At 37.2% G+C, this 24,107-nt stretch overlaps 1 protein-coding gene across 1 annotated transcript in view; it reads left to right on the top strand.

Moving 5' to 3' along the window:
* LOC150106312 (SNF2 related chromatin remodeling annealing helicase 1-like) overlaps positions 1–24,107 on the top strand; it is an 82,690-nt gene that overhangs the window by 40,292 nt on the left and 18,291 nt on the right. The window contains exon 3 of the mRNA XM_090392349.1: positions 21,748–21,829. Coding sequence (XP_090248475.1) covers positions 21,748–21,829 — 82 coding nt within the window. The remainder of the gene's footprint in view (positions 1–21,747; positions 21,830–24,107) is intronic.

Genomic DNA, 24,107 nt, shown 5'->3' with positions numbered 1-24,107 from the left:
CATTGCCTCTCAAGTCATTCGTGCCCACCATCATAATCATTTCATCCACTCTTTCACCCTCTTAAATTGCCAAAGCCGCACTTTTTGTCCTCCAGGCAAATAGTCCTCTGTCATCCTATCTTGCACACCATGTGTCATCGAGTCTCCATACATCACACCTCTTACCACTGTTTCTTGATTGCTCACCTGCAACCCTCATTCTCTCTCTATGTTCCCCTGCTGTCCTGGCATCACTCTATCCCTGGTTCCAGCACTCCCTTGCATTCTTCTCATTCTCTCTCTCCGACTGTTTCCATTCTCTCCTCTTCTATTATTCCCATAACTCTTATTCCCTTTCTTCTACTGTTTCTATTCTCTCCTCTTCTATCATTATCATAACTTTCTCACTCCTTTAATTCGCCTTGCATTTATCTCTTCCATTCGCCTAATCTCATCTTTCATAATTCTCATCTCATTCCCGACACATTCCACCTCCTCTTTCAGCTCGTCTCTCTCTCTCTGCAAGTTAGCCACTCTTGCTTCATCCTCCCAATCAAGATAATCTCTGAAAACTTCAATCACTCAAGCCTTCCACACTCCCCATTCTTGTTTTTTCATTCATGTTCTGCTCATTATTCCTCCCCCCCCCCCCTCTATCACACTAGTCTCTCTAGGTTGAAATTCTCCCGACCCTGACATAATGAGGTCGGTTATAGTAATATCTAACTCGCTAAGTTCCTCCCATTGCCTACATTTTGCACATATATGCATTCCCCCTTCTCTCACCTGCTACATATCTAGCTGCTGGGACGCATACATACCACAAGCAAAAAACAACCCCTGCCGAAACCGTGATCGGACCAGGAACCTTAAGATCTTCAGTCTAACGCTCTTCCACCTGAGCTATTTCGGCGTTTGATTTTAATTATTGTAACAGGCTTAATAGAATAATACATACATTAACTGTAGTAATATGTTTAGAAATATTCCTTTGGTTTTCTTCCCCTGCCTACAAATTGCTTGAGGTTTTTGCTGCTTTGGGCGATACTTGGGAATACTAGTTCTGATTATAGCAGCGATGATTTCTGTTTTGAGAGAGAAATTTAGACATCAGAAAATATTCCATAGTATGTGATGGAGGGAATGTAAGCAGGTCAAGTTTTGGTTTCAGTAGTTTCGACTTGGCCCACAGAATTTCAGGCTGGAAATTATGTAGTTCTAGTTCAGCAACGATTCTTGGGTAAGGAATTATTAGTGTTATTTTCTTGAAGTGTTGAACAGAGCACGAGATGGTGAAAGAGTGCAAAAACTCATTGGATAAATATATTCATTTGACTACAAAATGAAATTAGTCATGTCAGAGAACTGCTAAAACATTGCAAAACTGCAATTTTAGTGTTATAGTGATTATGAAGAAATGGATGAATAGTAACATTAAATTAAGAATTGTTGGAAAAAAGTTAATTCATCATAAAATATTATTACCGGAATCACGGTTTTTTAAGCAAAAGTTTCTGAGTTAGACGTACTCTGGCACAGTCGAGTAGATTTTTAACTCTATATCTCAAAAAATCGACTGAACTTACACTATTATTAATATTACTAGTTTTAGGATTTAAGGAAACGAGTTGGAGGCAGTTGTCTATCATCTGAAAAACTGATTTATTGATAACTTGGGCCTATCAGTAAATGCTCAAATGATGGAGGCTGATCATATTTCCTTGAGACAAAAACGGGATGGGGATTACGTAATATTCTGTATTCATGTAAAAGTAAGACGATAAAAAAAAGTTTTTCTTTACCCAATATGTATGTTGATAATTATTGCTTCTGATTTGGTACGTGCTTAAGAAATTTTGGCTCATAAATTTTATTTATCAACGTCGACAAGCAGTCATTTGCGCGAAAACTTTGGCCATGACAAGCAACAAGCTTCACTTGCTGCAATTTTATCGCTTTCACTGTCGCTATAACGTCTCACCCTAAACGAGCTGATGTTTTTAACTGAAGCCAGAGTCTTTTCAGCATCCTTATGTTTCTGGCTATGTAGATGTTGGTTGATGTCGCTTCTACCTCCATGAGCAACGGAGAAACGGACGTTACAATGTTGCCATACCACTTTTGTTCCATCACTACACAGCTTGTCCAGTTTAATAAATTTGAATTTCTTCTTTATATCGTCATTAAAAATGCAGTTTCGCCTCTTTGACATTGCAAGGATAGACTTGAAGAATAAAATTTAAACCACCGGCATTGAATAACAAGCCCGGTTAGCATACAAGCAAAACAAAAACTAACGCTACAACAGAACAGGCATGCATGTGTTGCCAACATGTATTTTGTTTATATTTTCTCTGAATAAATCACTGCATATATCGATATTTAGTATTGAACAATGCGACTCCATGGTTATACAATACAAATTACTGGTATCCAATAGGTTAGAAATAATTTATGATTGACCAACATTAAAGTATATTTATTGTTTTTATTAAAAACGGGACAAAATGACATTTTTATTAATACGACGGGATTGCCGAGAAATATTTAAAAAACGGTACTGTCCCTGTTCAAAACGGCATGTATGGTCAGCCTACTAAAAAACTTTGGGAATAAAACTATTTATTTTATACATTTTTTTATCCTTCCCAAATGAAAAGTTGAATAGCAATGAATTCATTGCTATTCAACTAGTGAATTATTTGAATATCATAATAATACAATCTCCACGGAGTCATGAGACTAACTGCACGAATTCCAGTTTAAGTAACATTTTATTGCCTTTTCTAAAATTTTAATGAGTGTGCATTGTCTGCTCTTTCATCAGCCTCTCAGGCAATGCATTTCATGCACCTATCCGTAAAAAACTTCTAACCATTGTTCTATCCATTGAATAACATCTCCACCGTCCATTCAAATAAATGGCTCCCGATAGCTAAAAAACGCCTTCATGCTCACTAATTTCTGTCGATCATATTTTCTCATTCTGCATTCATAGGTGATGTTCTTTAAAACAGCTCTACCATATTATCAGCATTGGTCATCAAACCATCTTTCCTAACAGTCATCCATCCAATTTCTCTCTTTTGCTATAGTACATTTTGCATAAGATATTTTTCATGAAACTTCTATTTATACCTTTTCTATATTTTTTCATCTGCAATTCCTGTTTATTTCTCTGGAAATTAGTTTTATTGCAATCTGTCTACTTATTGTGAAGTACATGCATATACGTGGGCTGTTCAATAAGTAATAAGACTAATTTTACTGTGGCAAAACCACTCATCACAATATTAATTTCTGTGGAATAAAGAAATGTTGCTGTATGTATTAACAAAAGAGGTTGATAGATGGCGTATACGGACTGATATGCCAGAGTGTCACGTGACTAAACGCGAGTGCTCATCGGCGCGCTTACGAGGTGCGACCAGTCTTCGAAATGGAAGCGTCCTTGGAACAGCGTTATGCGATTAAATTTTGTGTGCGTTTGCAAAAATCGGCATCGGACACTTTTAACATGATACGCGAAGCTTTCTACGATGAAGCAATGCCGAGGGCAAGTGTTTTTCGCTGGCATAAAACTTTTAAGGAAGGAAGGCAAAATGCGGAAGATCTTGAACGTGAGGGAAGACCTTCAACGTCCATCACAGAGACAATGATCAACACAGCAGCGATTATCATCAAGCACGTCAAAAGGAAGAGTCCATTGCTAAAGAATGGCTTCTTATTGCACCATAATGCAACGCCACCTATTGCTGGTTGTGTAATGGACGTTTTGCAGAACAACAACACATATCCTACCACACCCTCCATACAGTCCTAATCTTGCACCGTGCGATTCCTGGCTGTTTCCTCAGCTCAAGAAACCACTAAGAGACCGCCATTTCGAAAGCAACAAAGCATGTGTAAAAGCTGCAGAGGCAGTTTTGAAAGAACTCAAAAAACAGACTCTCACATATGTTTAAGAAGTGGACGCAACGTTGGGACAAATGCATCGCGTCTCACAGTAGTTACTTCGAAAAAGACCATGTAAATGATGACGATTAAAGGTAATCTGGTTTCTGTATAAATATAAATATAGTCATTACTTATTGAACAGCCTATGTAAATACTAGATTTCATATGCGATTGACCTTGCTTCAAATTTTAAGTGGAAAATGCACGTCATCACCCAGTGCGAGACCACTGCCTGCTTGTTGGAGACCTAAGATCGCTTGAAATAGCTCCATATTTGGTCTCTAGAGCAGGGTTTCTAGGCAACAATGTAAAAAATAAAATAAAAGTTACAAAAATTATTTAAAATTATTCAAATTAAGTAAGTGGATATTGAATCCAACATTAGTTCAAAGCCGAATAGAGACTACAAGATTTTCGTGCCAAATATAGAAACTATAAAAGTTTCAGCAGATCCAGGCATAAGCAAACCTTTCATGACAGGGGAAACTCGTAAAAGTGGAGTACGCTCTGATCACTATACTTAGTATTTCACGTAATGTAAAACATCTCCTAGCGGACATATATGATGTTATACAGTATGGTGTGGGGTGTCACTACCCAGACCGGTTTTGACCTTTGTTGAATGTTGAAGTACAGGTCAAACTCCAAAAACTGAGCATTGTTCCCCTCAGTAACAGGCTCACCCTGCCACTGAGAGGAACTCTCAGAACTAGTTGGCTCTACACCATGGCAGGCTCATATCTCATCCGAGGGGTAACAGCAACAGCCGTGCCTCAGTTAAGTTCAAGGGCTACAGCATTGCCATTCATTACCCCCCAACCCAAGCAGCAACAGCCAAGCCTTAGTTAAAACTGTCCATTCATCACCCAAGCTTCCAACCAGTTTCGACCCCCGTTGAGATCTCATCAGTGGGAGCCGGATCTAGATATAAAATACTCAGGTTGAAGCGATGCAGAACTTATACTTTACCATACGAGTTGGGTGGGGTGGGGGGGGGTAGTGAATGGCAATGCTGTACCCCTTGAAATTAAATGAGGCACGGCTGTTGCTGTTACCCCTCGGATGAGATATGAGTGGCACTGCTTGGTGGTGGGGGGTGAGCCTCCATGGTGTAGAGCCAACTGGTTCTGAGAGTTCTCGGTGGCAGGGTCAACCTGTTACTGAGGGGAACAACACTGAGTTTTTGGAGTTTGACCTGTACTTGAACATTCTACAAAGGTCGAAACCGTTCGGGTCTGGCTCTGCTTCGGGGTAGGTTTTTGCCTGAGATTATGGCTCTGCTTGGTGTTTGAGGTGAGTCTGCCACTGGGTAGAGCCAATGCTGAGAAGTTCACGGTGATGGGATCAGCCTGTCACTGAGTGGAACAATGCTGAGTCGGACAATCTTTCGTGATCATCTAATTTTTATAGCCCGCTTCACCAATACAAAGGTCGAAACCGGTCTGAGTAGTGACCCCCACCCCCATAATGTATAATATACATGCCTGCTAGGATATGTGTTTTACATTATGGGAAACACGAAGGATAGTGATCAAAACTTACTTCACCTTCATTACGAGTTTTCCCTGTCATGGAAGGTTTTCTTATGCTTGGATCTGCCGAAACGTAGTTTCTCTATTCGGCTTTGAAAAAATGTTGGATTAAGTATCCACTTAATTTGAACAGCTTTGCCTTGCCGAAGTAAAGCCGTTCGGCTCTCTTTTTTTCAGTAATTCTTGTGCCTTTTGCGGTGATACCTTTTTTGGCAACTCGTATGGTAAAGTATAAGTTCTGCAATACTTCAACCTGAATATTTTACAACTGGGTCTGACTCCCACTGACGAAACCTCAACATAGGTCGAAACCGGTCTGGGAAGGGGACCCCCCCCCTATAATGTATAACATCATACATGTCCGCTATTAGATGTGTTTTACATTATGGGTAATGCTAAGGATAGTGATCAGGGCCTACTCCACCTTTACTACGAGTTGTCCCTGTCACGAAAGGTTTGCTGACGCTCGGATCCGCCGAAACTTTTATAGTTTCTCTATTCGGCTTTGAAATAATCTTGGATTCAATATCCAACATTATTGTTGGATATTGAATCCAACAATAATTTGGATCCACTTAATTTGAATAACTTTGCATCACCGAAGTGAAGCCTTTTGGCTCTCTTTTTTTCAGTTATTTAAAATATTCCTTATATATATATATATATATATATATATATATATTATGAGCCAGATCTCTACAGCCACATGTCATCACCAAAAAACTGCAAGAAAATCTACTAAAACTAGAACAATGGTTCTCCAAATGGAGATTACAAATGAATCCCCAAAAGAGCATTGCGATGCTTTTCACCAGAAGATTGGTATCTCCCAAGGGCGACCTTTGCCTATTCAACACCAAAATCCCCTGGAAAATAAAATATCTTGGTGTAATACTAGACAAAAGGCACCTTCAACCCACACATCAAAGCCTTATGCGCGAAAGCATTAAACCCATCGCACAACTTTACCCGCTAATAAACAGAAAAAGCAAGCTAAATACCAGAATCAAAGTACTCTACCAGCTGGTAATCCGGCCCATAGTGACATATGCATCTCCAGCCTGGAGCCACACATCCAACACTAACATCCTCGAGCTACAGAGAGGGCAGAAGCACCATGGTTTGTAACCATTCAACGCATAGAGATATTCCTTACATCTACTCCTTCCTACAAACTACAGCGGCAAAATTCTTAATGATTTCTACACACCCCAACGATGTTGTTAAACATGCTGCAAGCTACGACGAAACTGACCTCTTCAAACACAAGAGGCCAAAAGCCATCCCAAATACTAACAACGACGAGTAATCTCCGTCTTCCCCCCTCCCGCCACATACAGGACGACTTACAGCTCATAAACTATTATATATAGATATATCATATATATAGACTTACATACTCATAAACTTCCTCTTCAATTCGTCCCTATCAGACAACGGGGAATGAAAAAGCATCTTGCTTCACCCTTCTGGCCAGTGATGTTATGATTTTATACATATATATATATATATATATGTGTGTGTGTGTGTGTGTGTGTAATTTCTCGCGCTCACGAAAAGCAAAAGAGCCTACCAGTTGACAATAGTAGTTGTTTGGAAATGCTTCATTCCTTCCACCTCAATACCTCACGTTCCACGGCATTGAGGTGGAAGGAATGAAAGACGACAGAGTAGCAAGTTCGGTAAGTATGCACTTCAAGTGCAAAAGGGATTTCCAGCAAATGTAGCACGAGTTCCAGTAAATCCGAGAGAAATAGGAGGTAATGAATGCAGGTTCTGCTGAACAATGGCATTTTTAAGAAATTATTTTTCGTTTGTCATAAAGCTAGAAAAATGGCCACCATTGCGTGTTATATTTACGGAGCTTTACTTGAAAACAGTAAATCGCCCACACCTTAAGTGTGCAAGAAAACGTGATTTTCAAATCATATATGCATTTAAATTAAATTTCGGTTAAATTTCCAATAAATAAATTTTAATCAAATCAATGCATTCATTTACTTAAATATTAATCATAATGGGGGTGGGGGCTTTAATTATCCGAAGATTCATTGAGCAGGTGTGAAATCGCCTGAGAAGAAACTGAATTTATTGGGCTATTGTGAGACAACTTCCTCAAGCACGATGTGATAGAAGGAACTCGTGGTCAAAGTGTTAGATATGGAAAGAACGTGAAGGCATCCTTGTAAGTTGATGTGTGCAAGTAGCGTGAATGAATTCAAGAACAGGTATGACAGCTGATGCGAATAGTATGGCCTCCCTCGAGGAGTTCCTGACTACCTCAAGGTATGTCTCTGTATTATTAACCTTACACGTATAGACACTGCGCACGCCATGTAATAATCTGTTCATTAAAAATCGTTCTTTTCTTATATATTTCATTATCAAAATAAACCGGTAATTATAAACGGAAAAACTAAAATTGGTAAAATCTAATTAATGCATCTTATTCTTCCAGCACCTTTACAACTGAAATAGGTGCACAATTGTAATATATATTATCCTAAACTTATTTTCACAGCTCAGGACATGAATTGGCTTAGTGTAATTAAATTGGTGAAAATTTTGCAATAATGCAAATTCTTTTCAATACTGTTATTTAAAGAAATACAATTACCTTCCAAAGACAAGTCAAGGACCGTATCATGCGACTTGGTGCATTGAGTATCACCTACTTTATTTTCGTGAATTTTATTATTTGCCTTTCCTGTTATAAATTATTCAATAAAAAATCAGCTAACGCCTTTTATTTCCCTATTAGGAGTAGACGAGGCAGTTTTAGGGTTGCCACCTTTTGGTAAGTCCAAAGAGTTACACACTCATCGAATATGAGTTCCTCTAATCTAAATGTATAAAATGAAAAAGCCAAAGTTGAATATGTAATTCTAACCTTATAAAAAATTAAAAGATTGAATACATTGGTACCGGTATTAGTGATTTAATAATATTTGTATTTTAAATGTGTAAGTTGTCTCGCATGGGTGTAATTCGGGACGCTGAAATTTTTCTTAAAATTTGGGACAGGTGGCAACCCTAGGCCGTTTTAGCCTAGCCCTAATTCTTTTTTTTTTTTTTTTTTTTTGAGACTGAAAGGGAAGTTTAATCTCCACCGGTAACAATCAGAAATAGCTGGCCCAAGATTATTACTAATTATACACATCATTCGATAAAGAAAAGTGGCTGACACGAGCCGCCATCTCATGTACATAATCCTAATAAAAGGCAGAATTTTTGTCATATGCCCGCCTGGTTGGCCGAGTGTTTAGCATATCTGTTTTCCAGCCAAAAGCCTGTGGTTCGAATTCCTCCATCGACTTGGATGTCTGCGAAAATACTAGTGGTGGGCAGTAGTTGTGGTTCATTGTAGTTGGTGGAGATAGAGAGTTGTAGAGTATATGTCCTCCCTCGATGAGTCTTTGGACTTCCTAGAGGTGCCAAGTAATAATAATAATATATAAGCACCCTATTTATGAAGATACTTCAGGTGCAAGCTGTTTGCTCATGCTTGGATAAAAGTTAAAAACAAGAATATAATTTGTCAAGTGTAATGTACTTTGTAACCAAGTTCTACAACGCTTGTAACGACAGTTTTCAAATGGCCCATAAACACAAATGTTTACATTGAGTTTAGTGATTATAACTTCATAAACGGGATTTTTACAATGGGAGTGATTCTCGAACTTTTAAAAGTTTAACAACGATAAGATATCAGAAACTTGTCAAGTTTAAATGGTAGTTGTTCTACTTGTTCAATTCTCCTAGTTGGTCAAACAGTGAAAGAATTGAAAAGGTTTTCAGACTTGCCCTGACGGTATAAAAAGAAAGAGGAGGAAGAAAAGGTGCAACTATGGCAGTTTTATAACATGAACTTTATGTTCTCGTGTAATCATTATTTCCCTCTTTGTACTGTACCTCTTTGTCTTCCATAACTTCTTTCAAAAAAAAAAAAATCAGCTAACGCATTTCCCTATAGGGAGTAGGCGAGGCCGTTTTAGCTCTTTGATCTGTAAGAAACTTTTTATTTTCCAGTCTCCGATAACATCAATGCAAACTATTGTCGTCGATGCTTAGGATTAAGTAGGTGTCTTGATTGAATGCTTACTTCACAGCTCCAGAAGGATAGAGGTGGATCAAGCAGGTGTCAGAAAAGAGATCTTTAAAAACGATATAGATATTAAGCATTTAGAGCATAATCTGAAATACAAAATCAATATTAAACTATATTAATCAAAATTAACAGTAATAGTGTTTAATGTAAAGTGATGTAATATTATCATTATCATGGATCGTGGAATCAGAAGTTTCATCGTAGCAGGTATAGCCGATGATGAATTGGAAGAGTTTCTACTATTTTAAAAGAAGATAAAGACAAAAATTCAATACTGCCACACAAGAATACCATGCTGAAAGAGAAATGTCAACTTTTCCAAATGTAGAAATTTTTAGGAACCCCGTAACTTTTACCGCCAGGATCTCCTAGCTGGCTTAATCCTCCCCTGCATGAGGAGAAAGTTGTGTTAGATTGTGATCAGGGAACCACAACTATTCATCTATGATTCATTTCCACATGAACTATTCTACAGTTTTTCGCTCTTGGCTTGCACAACGAGGGACAACCTGTAGTTCACCGCCAGCATCGATGAGGCACAGTCACCCACCATTGTCCTTGCAAGTGCTTTACTGCAAATATAGTACAATATTGGCAGTTTCCTCGATACTGCCATTCTACAATCATGTGTTATTCCAGGTCCTTCGAGATCAAATTCCTTGCTCATGTCGATCCCAACTTCGAATGAGTAGTGTGTTACATACTTCTGGTATGATGTATAATGATTTTCACTAAGATACGTGTGCCACTTGTAGGGACTGAATGGCCGATTGTGAAATAACTGGTCATAATATCTTGATTGGTTTGCGTATTTACAAATACTACCTTTAAGACGAAAAGCTACAAAGAGTTTAAATCGGGAAACCTCAGATGAGTAATATTTGGAGGAGCTGAAATATTTATTTTTAGAAAAAGTAGGTCTAGTTTTGCAGATTGGGGATGGAAAGACTGCACGTCTGTTTATTAATCTGGAAGATTTAGATTTTTTATTTTTAGTATGTATGCTCTTTACTTGAATTTTCATACAAGGGTGGTCTGAAAAGGTCCCTAACAATGAAAAAATAAATTTATAATTTCAAAATTATTTTTATTTTTCAACATAATCTCCTTTAAGACTGAGCCTGTGTAGCTCAGTGGATGTGGCGTTTGCACACCACCGCGCTAGGCCGCACGAAGGAAGTCTTGGTTTCGAGTCTAGTCGGCGACTAGAGGAAATTTTTCTAAGCCTTTTTTCGACCGGTTCCCGAGTTAGTCGATCTCTGGCACGGGCAAGCAGGTTTTTCCTCCCGGAAACTCGGGTTTTTCGTCCTGTAAACTCAAGAAAATCGACCGTAGAACCCACATTATTTTCAGACATTAAATATATTGTGTTAGGGTTAGAGACCACGAGATGGCGGCACATTTGAGCCGTCTCTCTTCACTGCGTACCGCTTAATTAGTGATAGCCTTGGGCCATCTGTCTCTGATTGGGTACCAGTGGAGATTGAACTGCCCACTCAGTCTCCAAAAGTTAGATAGGGCTAAATGGCCTCGCCTACTCCCGTATATACGGGAATAAAAAGGCGTTAGCTGATTTTTTTTTTTCTCCTTTAAGACTAATACCTTTATTCCAGCGATGCGCCAGCGCCATTATCCCATCCCTGTAGTGGTTCTCAATAAGATATACAAAATACCCCACTACAACTGCAATCACCTCTTGATTCGAAGAAAAACGCTAACCAGCGAGGAAGAGTTTTAGTTTGGGGAAGAGATAGACGTCAATGGGAGCCAAATCTGGAGAATAGGGTGGATGTTCCAACAATTCATAGTGCAGATCCCTTAATTTTCTCATTGCCAAAACACCTTTGTGGGCAGGTGCATTGTCCTGATGAAAGATGATTTGTTTCTTCTGCAAACCGGGTCTTTTCTCACGAATTTTTTCGTCTAGTCTGGTTAAAAGATCGGAACAATATTCCCTTATTGTTTTACCCTTTTCCAAGATAATTAATAAACAAAATGCCTTTAGCATCCCAAAATACCAATGCAATGACCTTTCCTGCTAATGGAACCAACTTTGTCTTCTTTGGTGCTGAACAACTGGCTTCTGTCCACTGCTTTGACTGCTGTTTGGATTCTGGTGTGTAATGGTGAATCCAAGTCCTATCCATAGTAAGAAATCGAATCACAAAATCAGTTTTATTCTTGTTAAAACACTCCAAGCACTGTTCAGAGAATTTCATGCGAGTGTGTTTTTGATCTGCTGTGAGCAAGCGTGGCACCCATCTTCTGCAAAGTTTTTTCATTTGCAATTCTTCATACAAAATATATCCTCAAGGTTCTTTTGAAATGCCTATAGTCTCAGCAATTTCACGCACTTTGACTCGCCGGTCATCCAATACCATATCGTGCATTTCTGATGTTACACTTTTTGGACGTCCTTCACGTGAATCATCTTCAAAGCTGGCACAGCCACGTTTGAACAAGGAAGCCCTTTTCTTAATTATCGAAAACGAAGGTGAAGAGTGCTTATAAACTTTTATGAACTTCGAATGAATTTCTTTTGGCGTTAAACCTTCTTTTGCAAAGCTCAATTTTATCCATTTCAAGGGATACAGACAACACTTTTGCTTCAGACAGCTGTATAAAACAAAGTACTTGATAGAATGACTTGCAATTTCATATGGATGCTTATGATAGATGTACCAGCTTAGAAAAAAAAATCGTGCCGATAGTGTTGCCATCTGTGGTCGAGGCCGAGAACTTTTCAGACCACCCTCGTAGTTCTTTTGTGCGAGTTGAAGCTATTTCATTGAATATACGAGTACAGTAATGGATTCTTTACTTAACTATGCATGTGGATAATTTCACCCAACTGCTTTGTAAATCGTGGCATTTTGACGGTTTTATGCACACATATACGTATCACTACTTGGGCATTCGCTGGATAAACCTAGCAAGATGATTCATGAACTGACCTAGATGCTTTCTAAAGGCTACTATTAGTTTGGTCTAGTAACGATAATCTCTAGTTGCTACTGGTCTGCAGAATAAGTTTTAATGTTGAGTCTCTGATGGTTGATGCACTGTGGAAGCAGCGTTCATATTGCAAGCTGGAATAAATGGTGAAAAAAGTAAACTAGGTTTTTACTTTGGAATCCAAACATTGTGCCTGGCTATTACACCCATCCGAATACCAAGAGGTAGTATTACATGTGGAGGCCTCACCTACACATGTCTACATTAATTCACTCCTAAATAGTTTCCTCCAATCTGATACTTGAATGCCCATTGGCTGTTGAATATATCCAAGACTACTTTTCCAGCATACCAACGTGAAGATGTAGTCCGAGTATTTGATTGCGCTGTTGTCTGGTTGTGAAATGTCAGTTCCACCAGCATTTTAGACTTCTGTAATTTAGACTAATCGAAATATATCTTAGCTATCTCGAGACGAATGCTTTTGGGCCTAAGCACGTCCATTTTTATAAAACTACAAAGTTTTACAGCTCAGTTAAAAATTTGCTTAAATCTAGTTAAGTGATGGGGAATAGTAATATATTAAAGTTTTGTTTCTAGTGCCTGTGGAAATGTTTAACTAGACTGCCAGAAGAAAGATCATTCATTATTGATTTGATTCTAGTCTCTGATTAGTATAATTTTAACAAGGTTTCTTCAGCATTTCACAAGTTGGTCAATTTTTAGTGCAAGGAGGTAGGATTTCCCCTCCAGGAAACTAGGGGTTTTATTCCCAAAGTTTTTTTTTTTAAATCTCAATCTTTCAGAGAATAGATGCCTCATATTTTCTTGAGTTGATTCTTGAGCTCAGCATTGGTGAAAGGTGGCGACTAGTTGCCCAGCAATCTTCAAAAACTTAGTTAAGGCTAAAAAAAAAAAAATAAAATAAACTCTGCTTACTCCCTTTTGGGAATAAAAAGGATGAATGGGTTTTTATTTTCAGGAAATTTTTTACAGTAGTGAATCAACCGAGAATCTTTAAACATTACCGATATGTTATGTCTTAGGTATGGCTTTTTTTTTTATGGCATTCATTTCTTACAGATCAAAGAGCTTCAACCAGCATTTCTGAAGTTATGACGCTTACCGTAATTGGTAAACCAGGACTCAAACTCCATACTACGGTAAAATATACAGTCGAATATGTATATTCCACTACATATTACAAACTATATAGTAGACTACACTAATAAGGAGTTCTATTCAACTATGGTCTTAATAAGCTAATTTAGGGGTAGCTACAAATCTCCGAAGTCTAGTGTTGAAATGATCAACCAGAAGTTAATATATAAAAAATAAATCTACACTAGTTCGGAGAATTAAGAGGATACTACTACGTGAAGAGCTGCACAGTTTCGGGGAACAGTACACGTGCTTTGCTTCCTGGAAGCTGCATATACTGTAATTTAACATGAAATATAGGGTGTCCGAAAAGTCTGGAAAAGCCGTGCATTATTCTGGTAGCCAGGCATTATTCTGGAAGTCTGGCATTAAACTCTTTTCTCTACATTCATCCCTAACGATCACTAAGGAGTACTGTCTCCACGCTTTCTTCCAGTGTTAATGCCGTTTTTTATCTGTAAGGAAAAACATATTTTTACCGTTGGTTCCAGACTTTCTGAACACCATGAATAACAAATCAACAACACAGACTGAACTCGTGTAAAGAACACTGTACCTGGTGTTTTGGAGATCCGTAATATGGAGCGATGCTACACGCTGCACCCGTTTGCGAATGGATGAGTAAATGTGGTAGGCATATGGTGAGTCTTATGCCCAAATACATAAATTCAAATGCGAAGTTTAGTGGCGGTGGTATGGATTATGGTTATAACATCTTGAAGAATAAATAGCAGATATATGTAGCACTCGCCAATAATCAAATTTTTTCTGTTATGGAAATTTTACTGAACTAATTGTGTTTCTTTCGTCACAGAGATTCACCATATCCTATAGTAAAGCGAAGTGAAACGTCGAATACTATGTATCTGACAATGGAACACATGAACTGGTCTTCATTTTGAAGGAAAAAGGACCTAGAATACATGAGTCATAAGTGCTAGAGTAAAAGTGGAAGGTGTAATTAGGACCAAAGGAATGCCTACATGCTATTGAGGTGTGTCCATGTTTCCCAGTAGTTATTTCAACATTTATGCACTCTAATTACAGTCCCATCGCTCTTATGTCTGTGCTTTTCGAAATAATGGGAAAATCCATCAACCAATTTTGGTGCCTCTTAGAAGTCCTACATAATTGGCAATTGGCGGTATTAATTCGCTACATTTCGTTTCACTAATGTCACCTGAAACCGCAAAACTGTTGGAAGAAGGAGCAGAGAAGCTCCAATTCCTTCAAAGTTGGCTAAAATTTTAAATTTCTTGAAAATTTAACTAGAGCCAGTGCACTATCTAATCACATTCTTAATTCTGCTCATCCTAACGATGAAGATTCTGTCACTCATCAAGTAATCTGGAAAAAATCAGAAAACATTTTTAGATGCTACGATGAGCTGAAGAGAAGAATTGTGCCATCAACAGAAATTGCTCTCAATCCAGTCCATCTTAATACTAGCCTTAGCTGTAACCTTTCTGATTGTCGCTCTTCAGCTGTCCAACTTTGGCCCACATGAGAGCATGCCTGCGTGAACATGCCCAGCAATGCTATGGCATCCAGAATGTCTTCAAGTGTCAGTAATGCATTTGCAAGTTAATTTAAAGCTGTTAATTTAAAGCCTCTCTCTCTCTCTCTCTCTCTCTCTCTCTCTGTGTGTGTGTGTGTGTGTGTGTGTGTGTGTGTGTGTGTTATATTTTTAGCTAATTAGTAGTGTTCAGAACCGAAGGTTAACTCATGCCATAATCATCATCATTATTAGTGTAATGCGAATACATCATTTGTACCTAATACGTACGTACGTTATTAAGAAAATGCTCAACTTGCTGCTAGTGGTGATGTTTTTACTATAAATTTTTTGTTATGTCTGTTATCTATGTTAGCTTAGTTTCAAAGTGGGCCCCCTTATTGCCGGTCTCGTTGGCCGAGTGGTTAGAGTACTGTTCTATAACCAACATACTGCGGGTTCGAATCTCAATCCTACCATGGGCATTGGTTTTTATGGTTTCAGGCAAGTGAATTTCATCGCTGAGTGTGAAACCACCACCTTGCTAGTATACGCAATGCCTGAAGTGACTTGAAAGAGTTCCATGTTTGGTCTCTGTCGTAAGATTTCCAGACCAAGTAAGAAATGTATAAAACTACAAAAATATATCGGTTATTTTTAATAAAAAAAAACCCCTTATGCCGCCCACAGAGCGAATGCTACAGGTTTACAAAAACCTTTCGTTGACGGAAGTCACATGATTAAATAAATAAACATGCTTTTGTGGTAGTTTCTTGATACGACTTCTTCTCCATGTTTAATTCTGCATCAAGGGATGGGCGATTTTCTACCTCCAGGAGATAACAAATGAAACTCTAAATTAAATTTCTAAATTTAAAAAATCCTGATTGTAAAGATTGAATCTTTACAATCAAAGGGCATCATTGATACTGACTGATTTATCAACTGCACTCATAAAAAGTTGTAAAACCTTCTCAACCTTTTAGAAATATATAAAATAATCATTTAATGATTTTTTTTAATCTCCAAATGGAATAGCTAAAGCTGCTTTAGCCCTGACTGGCTTTCAAAAATCTATGGGCAGCTGATATATGCCCTTAGCCAAAAGCTAAAGTCATTGCTATAGATGATTTTCAAAGCATAGAGGTGAGATTACGGCAGATAACTACCCATCTCAGTAGTGTTGTTTGCAATTGTGCATGAGTTTTATGATCGACTTTTCTGAGATGCTGAGTTAAAAACCCAATTTTCTAGAGGTTAAAACCCTTCTTGCCTATACAGAAGATCGATTGAAAAAATAGGTCTAGAAAAAGTTCCTCTAGTTGGTGACTAACGGCCTTAGCGTTATCTTAGTTTTCATCCAGTTAAACAAATCCTCCCCAACATGTTGCTGTATTGATTCTTTTTAAATAATACAGAAAAATTATATCGTATTAAACTCAATATCAAATTAGTTTAATTAAAAATTTAACTAGTTTTTCAATAAATTTTTAAAATAGTTTTTACGATTTCCTCTCTCCCCATCTGAGGTTCCTGAAACTCACCTAAACTACGTCATAATTTTGTTTCCTACTCAGTTTTGTAACTTGCGTGATGGAGTGCGTAGGATGTAGCTGACCTTCCCGGTATATTATTATTATTATTACATGATACTTCCAGGGAGTCCAAGGACTCATCGTGAGAGGGTACTCACCTCTACTTCGCTAAATACATCTCACCCTCTCTACTACTACTTAATTCTCCTACTGTACGCCCACAGGTGCGAGACCCTTCGACACTTCTGTGCATATCAAAAGAAGGAGAATCCATTCCGATAATAGGGTAATCAATCCGTATTGTGGGATGAGTTGTTTATTATTACACGTGAGAAAATTACCTTCACTTTTATGATCATTGTAGTTTTTAAAGTGGTAACTATTTTGCTTGTATAACAGTTGAAAAATTTTACGTATAAAGCACGTGATTTCACGTGTTGGTGACCGATTCATTCATCGCCTTATTTCTTTTTCCTCCCTTCAACATGAATTGACTCTTCTTGGCAGTCTGCCAACGACAGCTCTCGTTTATGTGGTCGGACAGTACAACAATACCACTATCAACGCCATCTACCGCCATTTGTTCGTAGGATGTAGCTGACCTTCGCAGTATCGATTGGTCTTCATTCTCATCGCTTGCAGTGCATCATAATTACTAGGGTAGTAGTAGTAGCAACAGCGACATCTACTGCTCCATATTCCAGCCGGTCATTCAGCACGCAGAGCCAGAAGAGGCAACGTTTCCAACTACTTGTTAGTTAGCAGAAAAGTTATTCAGGTAAGTATAGAGAAATTTACAATATAATCTCAAGTTGTGATAATAGCTATCGACAATTTCAAAAAGTTTAATGAGATGCGTACTTTATTAAGAATGCATAAAGAGCTTAACGGTAGTCAATACGATAGAAAAATGAGACGACCTATTGACATGTCAGTTCATCTGTGATGCTGACAGATGGAATAAACTGCGATCTCTGGTCAGAAAGTTAATTTAACATGTGAGCTGTCGAATATTGCCTCGTGTATGTATTTTATATCTGAGCTACAATTCAGATAGATCCAAAGAATGACGTCCAATTGCTTTAATTAGGGGAAAAAATAAAATAAAAAAAGGCGCCCTAGGGACTTCATTTTGCATTACATATTTACCAGGTTGGTAGTTTTCTAAGTGCATGACGCATAAATTTTAAATGAAATTCGACTGTGTGTAGTTTCATAAGAGGACAGTATTAGAGTAGTGCTAAATCCGACCATGCTTCATTCCCTGCAAGGGCAGGTTAAAATTTGAATTTGGAATCAGCATTTATGGGCAACAATTTAAGTGGAAGAAAATATTTTCAATAAATTAGTATCTTCCCCTTTCTCGGTGAAGTCATGTTTAATCATTCCTTTTCCAGTAAAATCCTCTTTGTGATATCATCGTAAATCTGAGGACATTTGGAGGGAAAAATAAATAAATAAAAATTAAAAAAAAAAAAAAGCTCCCGTACATTATACAAAGACAACAGTAGCGTTCATTGTTAAGTGCAAACACAACGAATATTCTGCGTAGTGGACAGCACAAAAGACAATATCTGAATATATTATATGCAGTTTACAGTAAGATCATATACGATAAGTTGAACAGGATGTTTTAGAGCAGGGGTTCCCAACCCTATGCCAGCGGGCACCATGGTCCCGTCGACCAATTTGTGTGTGTGCCCGTCGCTGTTCAACCTTGTGCCGTATAGTTTGAAATAATCACGCAACAATTCATGGCATGCTATAAGACGCATGCGTTAATGACACATGACGAGTATTAAACGCATACAATGTAAAGTAGACGCGCATTCGAAGTTGTTCATTCCAGTTTAAGAACTGGAATATCATCATATTCTCCTAATTATGAAGCACTGGCCAATGAAATGCTATGCCGAAGATCACACTAATTTACTTATATATATTTAAATTTTTATATAATGTAAACTTTTAAGTAATAAAACATTTGATTATAATGTAAACTTTGTATGTATTCATTTAACAAAAGAATTCAAAAAATTTGCTTGAAAAAATAGATGGTGTCCGTTGCCCTATTGGTATTTTAGAATGTGCTCTAGGGAAAAAAAAAGGTTGGGAACCCCTATTTTAGAGAAACATCGCTGATCGAAGAATTCACTCTAACCATAGAAACGATCTTCCGTTGTATAAACAGAACTTAAATAACCATAACAACGAAACAAATGCTATTGTTTTGTTACTATCTGTAGAACTCAAGTTATTGCTTAATCGCCAAAACTGAAGCTCTTAATTCATGTATTTTTCATTAAAATCGCTCAGAAAGAACCCTTCCGATCGGGGATTGATATACGAATTTTTTTAGCATTCCAAGCAGGGTTTTATTTCATCTTATTATTTAATTAATTGTTTGTGACTGCTTTTCGTCTGCTTCAATAATAAAACTTGTTCATAATTAGTTCATAATTGATTGCCTTTTGTGCTTAAATCTGTGTGACTTAGCAGTATACCACAACTCTCGAAACTCGTGAATAAACGGATTTTTTTTTTTTTGTAAAAAAAAAAATAATTAAAAAAAAAATAAATAAATAAATCGTTTTTATATTTATTGTTGTATTTATTTTACTTTTGTATTTATTGTTCTGTTCTGTCCTCTAAACTTAGCAGTTCAATGTTAGCGTAAAACTGTAGTTGTTTGATAAACTAAAATAAGTCTGAAACAAGGTGTCCTTCCATATTTTTACCCCTTGTTGTATGTTAAAAAAATCTAGTTTGCCAAATCCAGCTTCTGGGTATTGTCGATGAACTGCTTCTTTTCCTTGGTTCTTGGGAACATTCAAATATCTGAGAATAAGAAGAATGGGGGTATTTAAATGCATATAATTCAAATTCTAATATTAAAGTAGACATTTATAAGCTGGGACATTAGATACATGTTACCCCAGAGGTGCGTATAATAATTACGAAAATGAGTACTGTACATGCACTCAATAAAGGAATTTCAGGTAATCTTGAGAAAATGCTTGCATTATTCAGTCAGTGGTCGCATAGTGATAATCTCATCCATTACGCTAACCTAAAATCGTAAGCTTAACTATGAAATAGCCCATGAAACTTATTTTGTTATACAAGTGTTATACGTATTATGTTATACAAGTGGCGAACAGAAATTTCTATAGATAGTAAGGGATACTATACTTGCGGGACAGGTATTTCTGAAGAAATAAAAATAAATAAATAAACCGGCATGCGATTACTAGACTTTTTTTTGGGGGGGGGGGATAGAAAATCTTTTGGAGTGTTTCCTTACTTGGTTGTAACAATAGACAAGCTTCAGAAATAATAGTCATCTGCTTTATGCAGGAGATCATTAATGAATTAAAAGTGAGCGATATCGCATGCTGATGACCAGTTGACTTAAAGCCAGACATAAAGTGCCTGAAAAATACGCATATCCTTCAAGGTAGCAAGAAAAATAGATCTGTCTTTAAACTGAAGAGTAGTTTTCGTACTAACTGTTTAAGTTTTATTGGTATTGAGACAGTTTTGATGCACGCACCAACAAGATGTCAGATATTTTTTTTTAATCAGATCATCCCCAAAATAATGTTTTTATGCTGTGTCATACACGGTCCGGAATCGTTGCTCTAGAAGCCAAACATGGAACTTTTTCATGCTACTGCAAGCCTCCAAAAAAAAAAAAAAAAAAGCGGTGTATTGGTTTCCACTGAACGACTCTTACTAAAAGGCATTCGCAAACATGAATGTCTGTGGATTCGAACCGATAAGTGGAAACGCTAAACACTCGGCCATCCAGACCTGTCGTGTGATTCAGGACGACTAAACTGCATACCGTAAGAAAATTAGATCGAAGATCTTAAGAATTATATAAATGAGAACATGGCATAAAATAATAACATGAACAGAAAGCTATCCTTTCCAGAAAATTCTATAAATAAAGAAGATTAGGGAATTTTTTTACAACTGACTTATAAAAAATGACCGAAGGTAATTGAATGAATCCGTTAACATAAATTTAAAAATAAAAAAAGAATAATAATAAAGAGGCGCACAATGAATTTCACATATTAAATGAGTTATTTAGTCTTGGTATGATACACGAGTAGTGGGCATAGTTCGATTGTTAAGTATGGTTCGAGCGTGAAAAGAGCTTGCAAAGAATTATGTTCTTTTTAGAACATAATAATAATATTATTATTCCTTATCTTTTGCGTAGCCAGAACTCCTTTGCAAGCCGCCACTCCAGGGTGGATTTATTAAATGCATTATTGTCCACGTTTTCTTCTTCTTATTATTATTCGAAAGTAAGGCAAATTCTGACTTAAACCTTAGGAAAATTCCGAAGTGAGGTTTGACTGGATCGAAAATTCTTTAGGTTATAATATCAACAGAATTGTTTGTATCTTTTAATAAAGTATTCGTGTAATAATTTTTTTTCATCCCTGTGTTTCCATCTTAATCGTAATGATCATTGCATTGGAAATAGTTCCTTTTATTGTAGTATTCATTCTTTCAAGTTATTAACAACCTGATTCGAGAATAATCTTGGTGTCATGGTCTTGTGTAGCATATGTCGGAGATAAATGCGTGCCAAGTTTTGGTAAAATGATGAACGACAAAGTTTACAGCTAATTTTTGTTGTTTTATTTTGTTTCGCATTTAATATTGATCAGTCAAGGGGGAGGGGAATTTCTTTGATCTCAATATGAAATGCTGCCAGAATTCAGCCTGGGTAACGCAATGCAGAGATATTAACGCGATTTCAAACCAATTTAAGTTCGTTTAGATTGAATTAATTCCGTGATTGCTGTGGAAATATAAAAATAAATGAATAAAAGAAATTACTAAAAATATGAGTTAGCATCTGCAATGTGCGGATAAATGCAATGTGCGCGAATAAAGTGTATTCGCGCACATTGCATAGTTTATAGTTTGCAATGCTTTATTTATTTTTATAATTTTTAGGAGAAAAGTTTGTATTATTAACTAAGTTAACATTTTATTTTTCAGGCGAAATAATGTCCAGTCCTATTGAGATCCTGAGAGAAAAATGCCTAGAGAGAGGAGCACGTGGTATCGTTGGGTTAGCCAGGTAAAATGAAGTTAAGAAAAATGTCCCAAAATACTATACTTGCTGTTACATTCTGTAAAGACAGATGTTCGATTGATCTAAGAAAGCCACCGTTGCTATCAACAAAACAGGAAGACCCGTTCGAGTAACACACACACACACACACACACAGTTTCACGCGATGTGCTTTCGAAACTAGAAACACCTTCCAAATTAGCGGGGTTCTTTTTGTAATGATAGACATAAAGATGGCCGCCAAACTCTGTAAATTGCTCTTTTCGAACTCGTGCTTAATTATGTTATGCCGTTGTAAATGCATTTTTATGGTCTGAGTGCGCAGATCACCAAAAGTAGATGGTGAAATTATTGTTGAATAATCGAACGAATAAGAAGGGAATATGACTGTAAAAAAAAAAAAAAAAAAAAAAAAAAATCAGCACGAAAGATACAGTTCCTTGTGGGAGGATACGTAAAGGAACCTCAGCCTGGTCTTAATTTGAATTTCCACGTTTCTGCAATCTCAGTTATTACTATTTATTATGGTTTCATTTCTTTAATTTTTTTTTTTATTGAAAAAGATGTAATTAAGTTAACTTTCATGCTGTTCAAGGCGTACTTCACAATATAAACTCGCACCCTCTTTATGCATGTAACGGACTTCGAGAATGTTCTGTTCTCCACGTACACATTTCCATCTGTAGTAATTAGTGCTTACGTTGTTCTTGCTGTCGTTGATGGTTCGTTTCGAATGTAGTTTGCAGGGTCCAAAATTCTCCGATGAATTACATCCACATAGTTAATTTTATCATTTTGAGCGTGCACTAATACCTTCGTGCAACTTCAGACAAAAACGTTCAAGGGTTACGGACGGGAAGTGTAGCAGGTCAAGATTGAGGACTTCGTCAACCAATCCAAGAATTGTGACCTGTCGGAAAAAATATATCGGAAATACATGCATGTTACCTTTCTAAAGGAACAACACTCACCTCATTTTGAAATAATAATAACAATAAAGTGTATTCGCGCACATCAAGTCTTCGCGAGTACCTAAAGACAAAAAGTTCACTCTGGGCTCGTAAGAGAGGCCACTGTACTTGTCAAGGATACAGATTTAAGCTCTTTATTTTACTTTTAGGAACGCCAAGCTGTTCGGATATTTGCCGAGTTAACGGAGCCCGGATATCGATGGCAATGTTCTCACTTTATTGTCTTCACTCGATAAGTTTTTATTCATGTACATCGACGTCTGTGGAAGGTGGATCATTTGATTTGGTGTTGTATGTGAAGGTGGCGTTAATCAGCGAGCAGCAGCTCTAAAGAACAAACATTTTAGAAAAACCTGAAATGAACTGGATATCAGCATGTCCCTCATTCGAAAACTTAGGCGACATTCTTTGAGTTAGAGCACGCAGTTTAAGGACAACCTGCTAACACACAACGGACTTGACAAACTCGTAGGACCAGACTAGACTTTAAGGAAGCGCTTATTCGTGAAATGATGGTATGTACACGTCGATCAAGAATCGAATTCGTGTCGATAAACTTTTTTTTTTAATTTATTTTTTTGCTTGCAATCACTCAACCACTGAGGAACCATGTATAAGAATATAGATTAAGTTGGGCTGGGTTGGAGTTGCGTTTAGAATTACTGGAAAGGTAACTGACGTTTATGTCAGTTACCTTTCCAGTAATTTTTTGAAATTACTTTCCAGTAATTCCAATAAACACCACAAGGCATAAAGTGCCTGTCATTTTACATATCCGATTACTTGTCTCGACATTGGTGCAAAACATATCTTATCTTATGATTATTAAGGATTCGCTGATGACTTGTTGCGATTTCATCAGATGATTATTCATCAATTATACACCAACAACAGCATTCTGTAATTATATTATTTAAGCAATAGAGAACTGTTTTAGAATATGTTAAACAGAATAGTTTCCTTACGCGTTATATAGGTAATTCCATAATAAGAGACACGTTCGTCGGATTTAATAGAAATTCTATCTTATCCCATCCTATCCTACCCTAATTTACGCTCACGCGTAGACCTACATTTTGTACCGTGTAGGCATTCGGAACCGAAATCCTACGGAATAGGAAACTTTAAATTTATAGGAGTTCAACGTCCAAGCAGGACGACAATCTGCACAAAAAAATTTTTCTGCCAAAGGACTGCTGATCGAAGAATCCATGCAAGGGTCATCACGATGGAGAGCGTTCAGCATCTTTTAATCGCGCATTCGTTGCTGATTTCTTTTTAAATTCACATTCATACTTGCATGAAACATATTT

This window comes from Typopeltis vanoorti, chromosome 5, assembly GCF_054136105.1.
Source record: "Typopeltis vanoorti isolate ZY-2024b chromosome 5, IOZ_Tvanoo_1.0, whole genome shotgun sequence".
Classification (NCBI taxonomy): Eukaryota; Metazoa; Arthropoda; class Arachnida; order Uropygi; family Thelyphonidae; genus Typopeltis; species Typopeltis vanoorti.
This window is presented reverse-complemented; position numbering and strand designations above follow the sequence as displayed.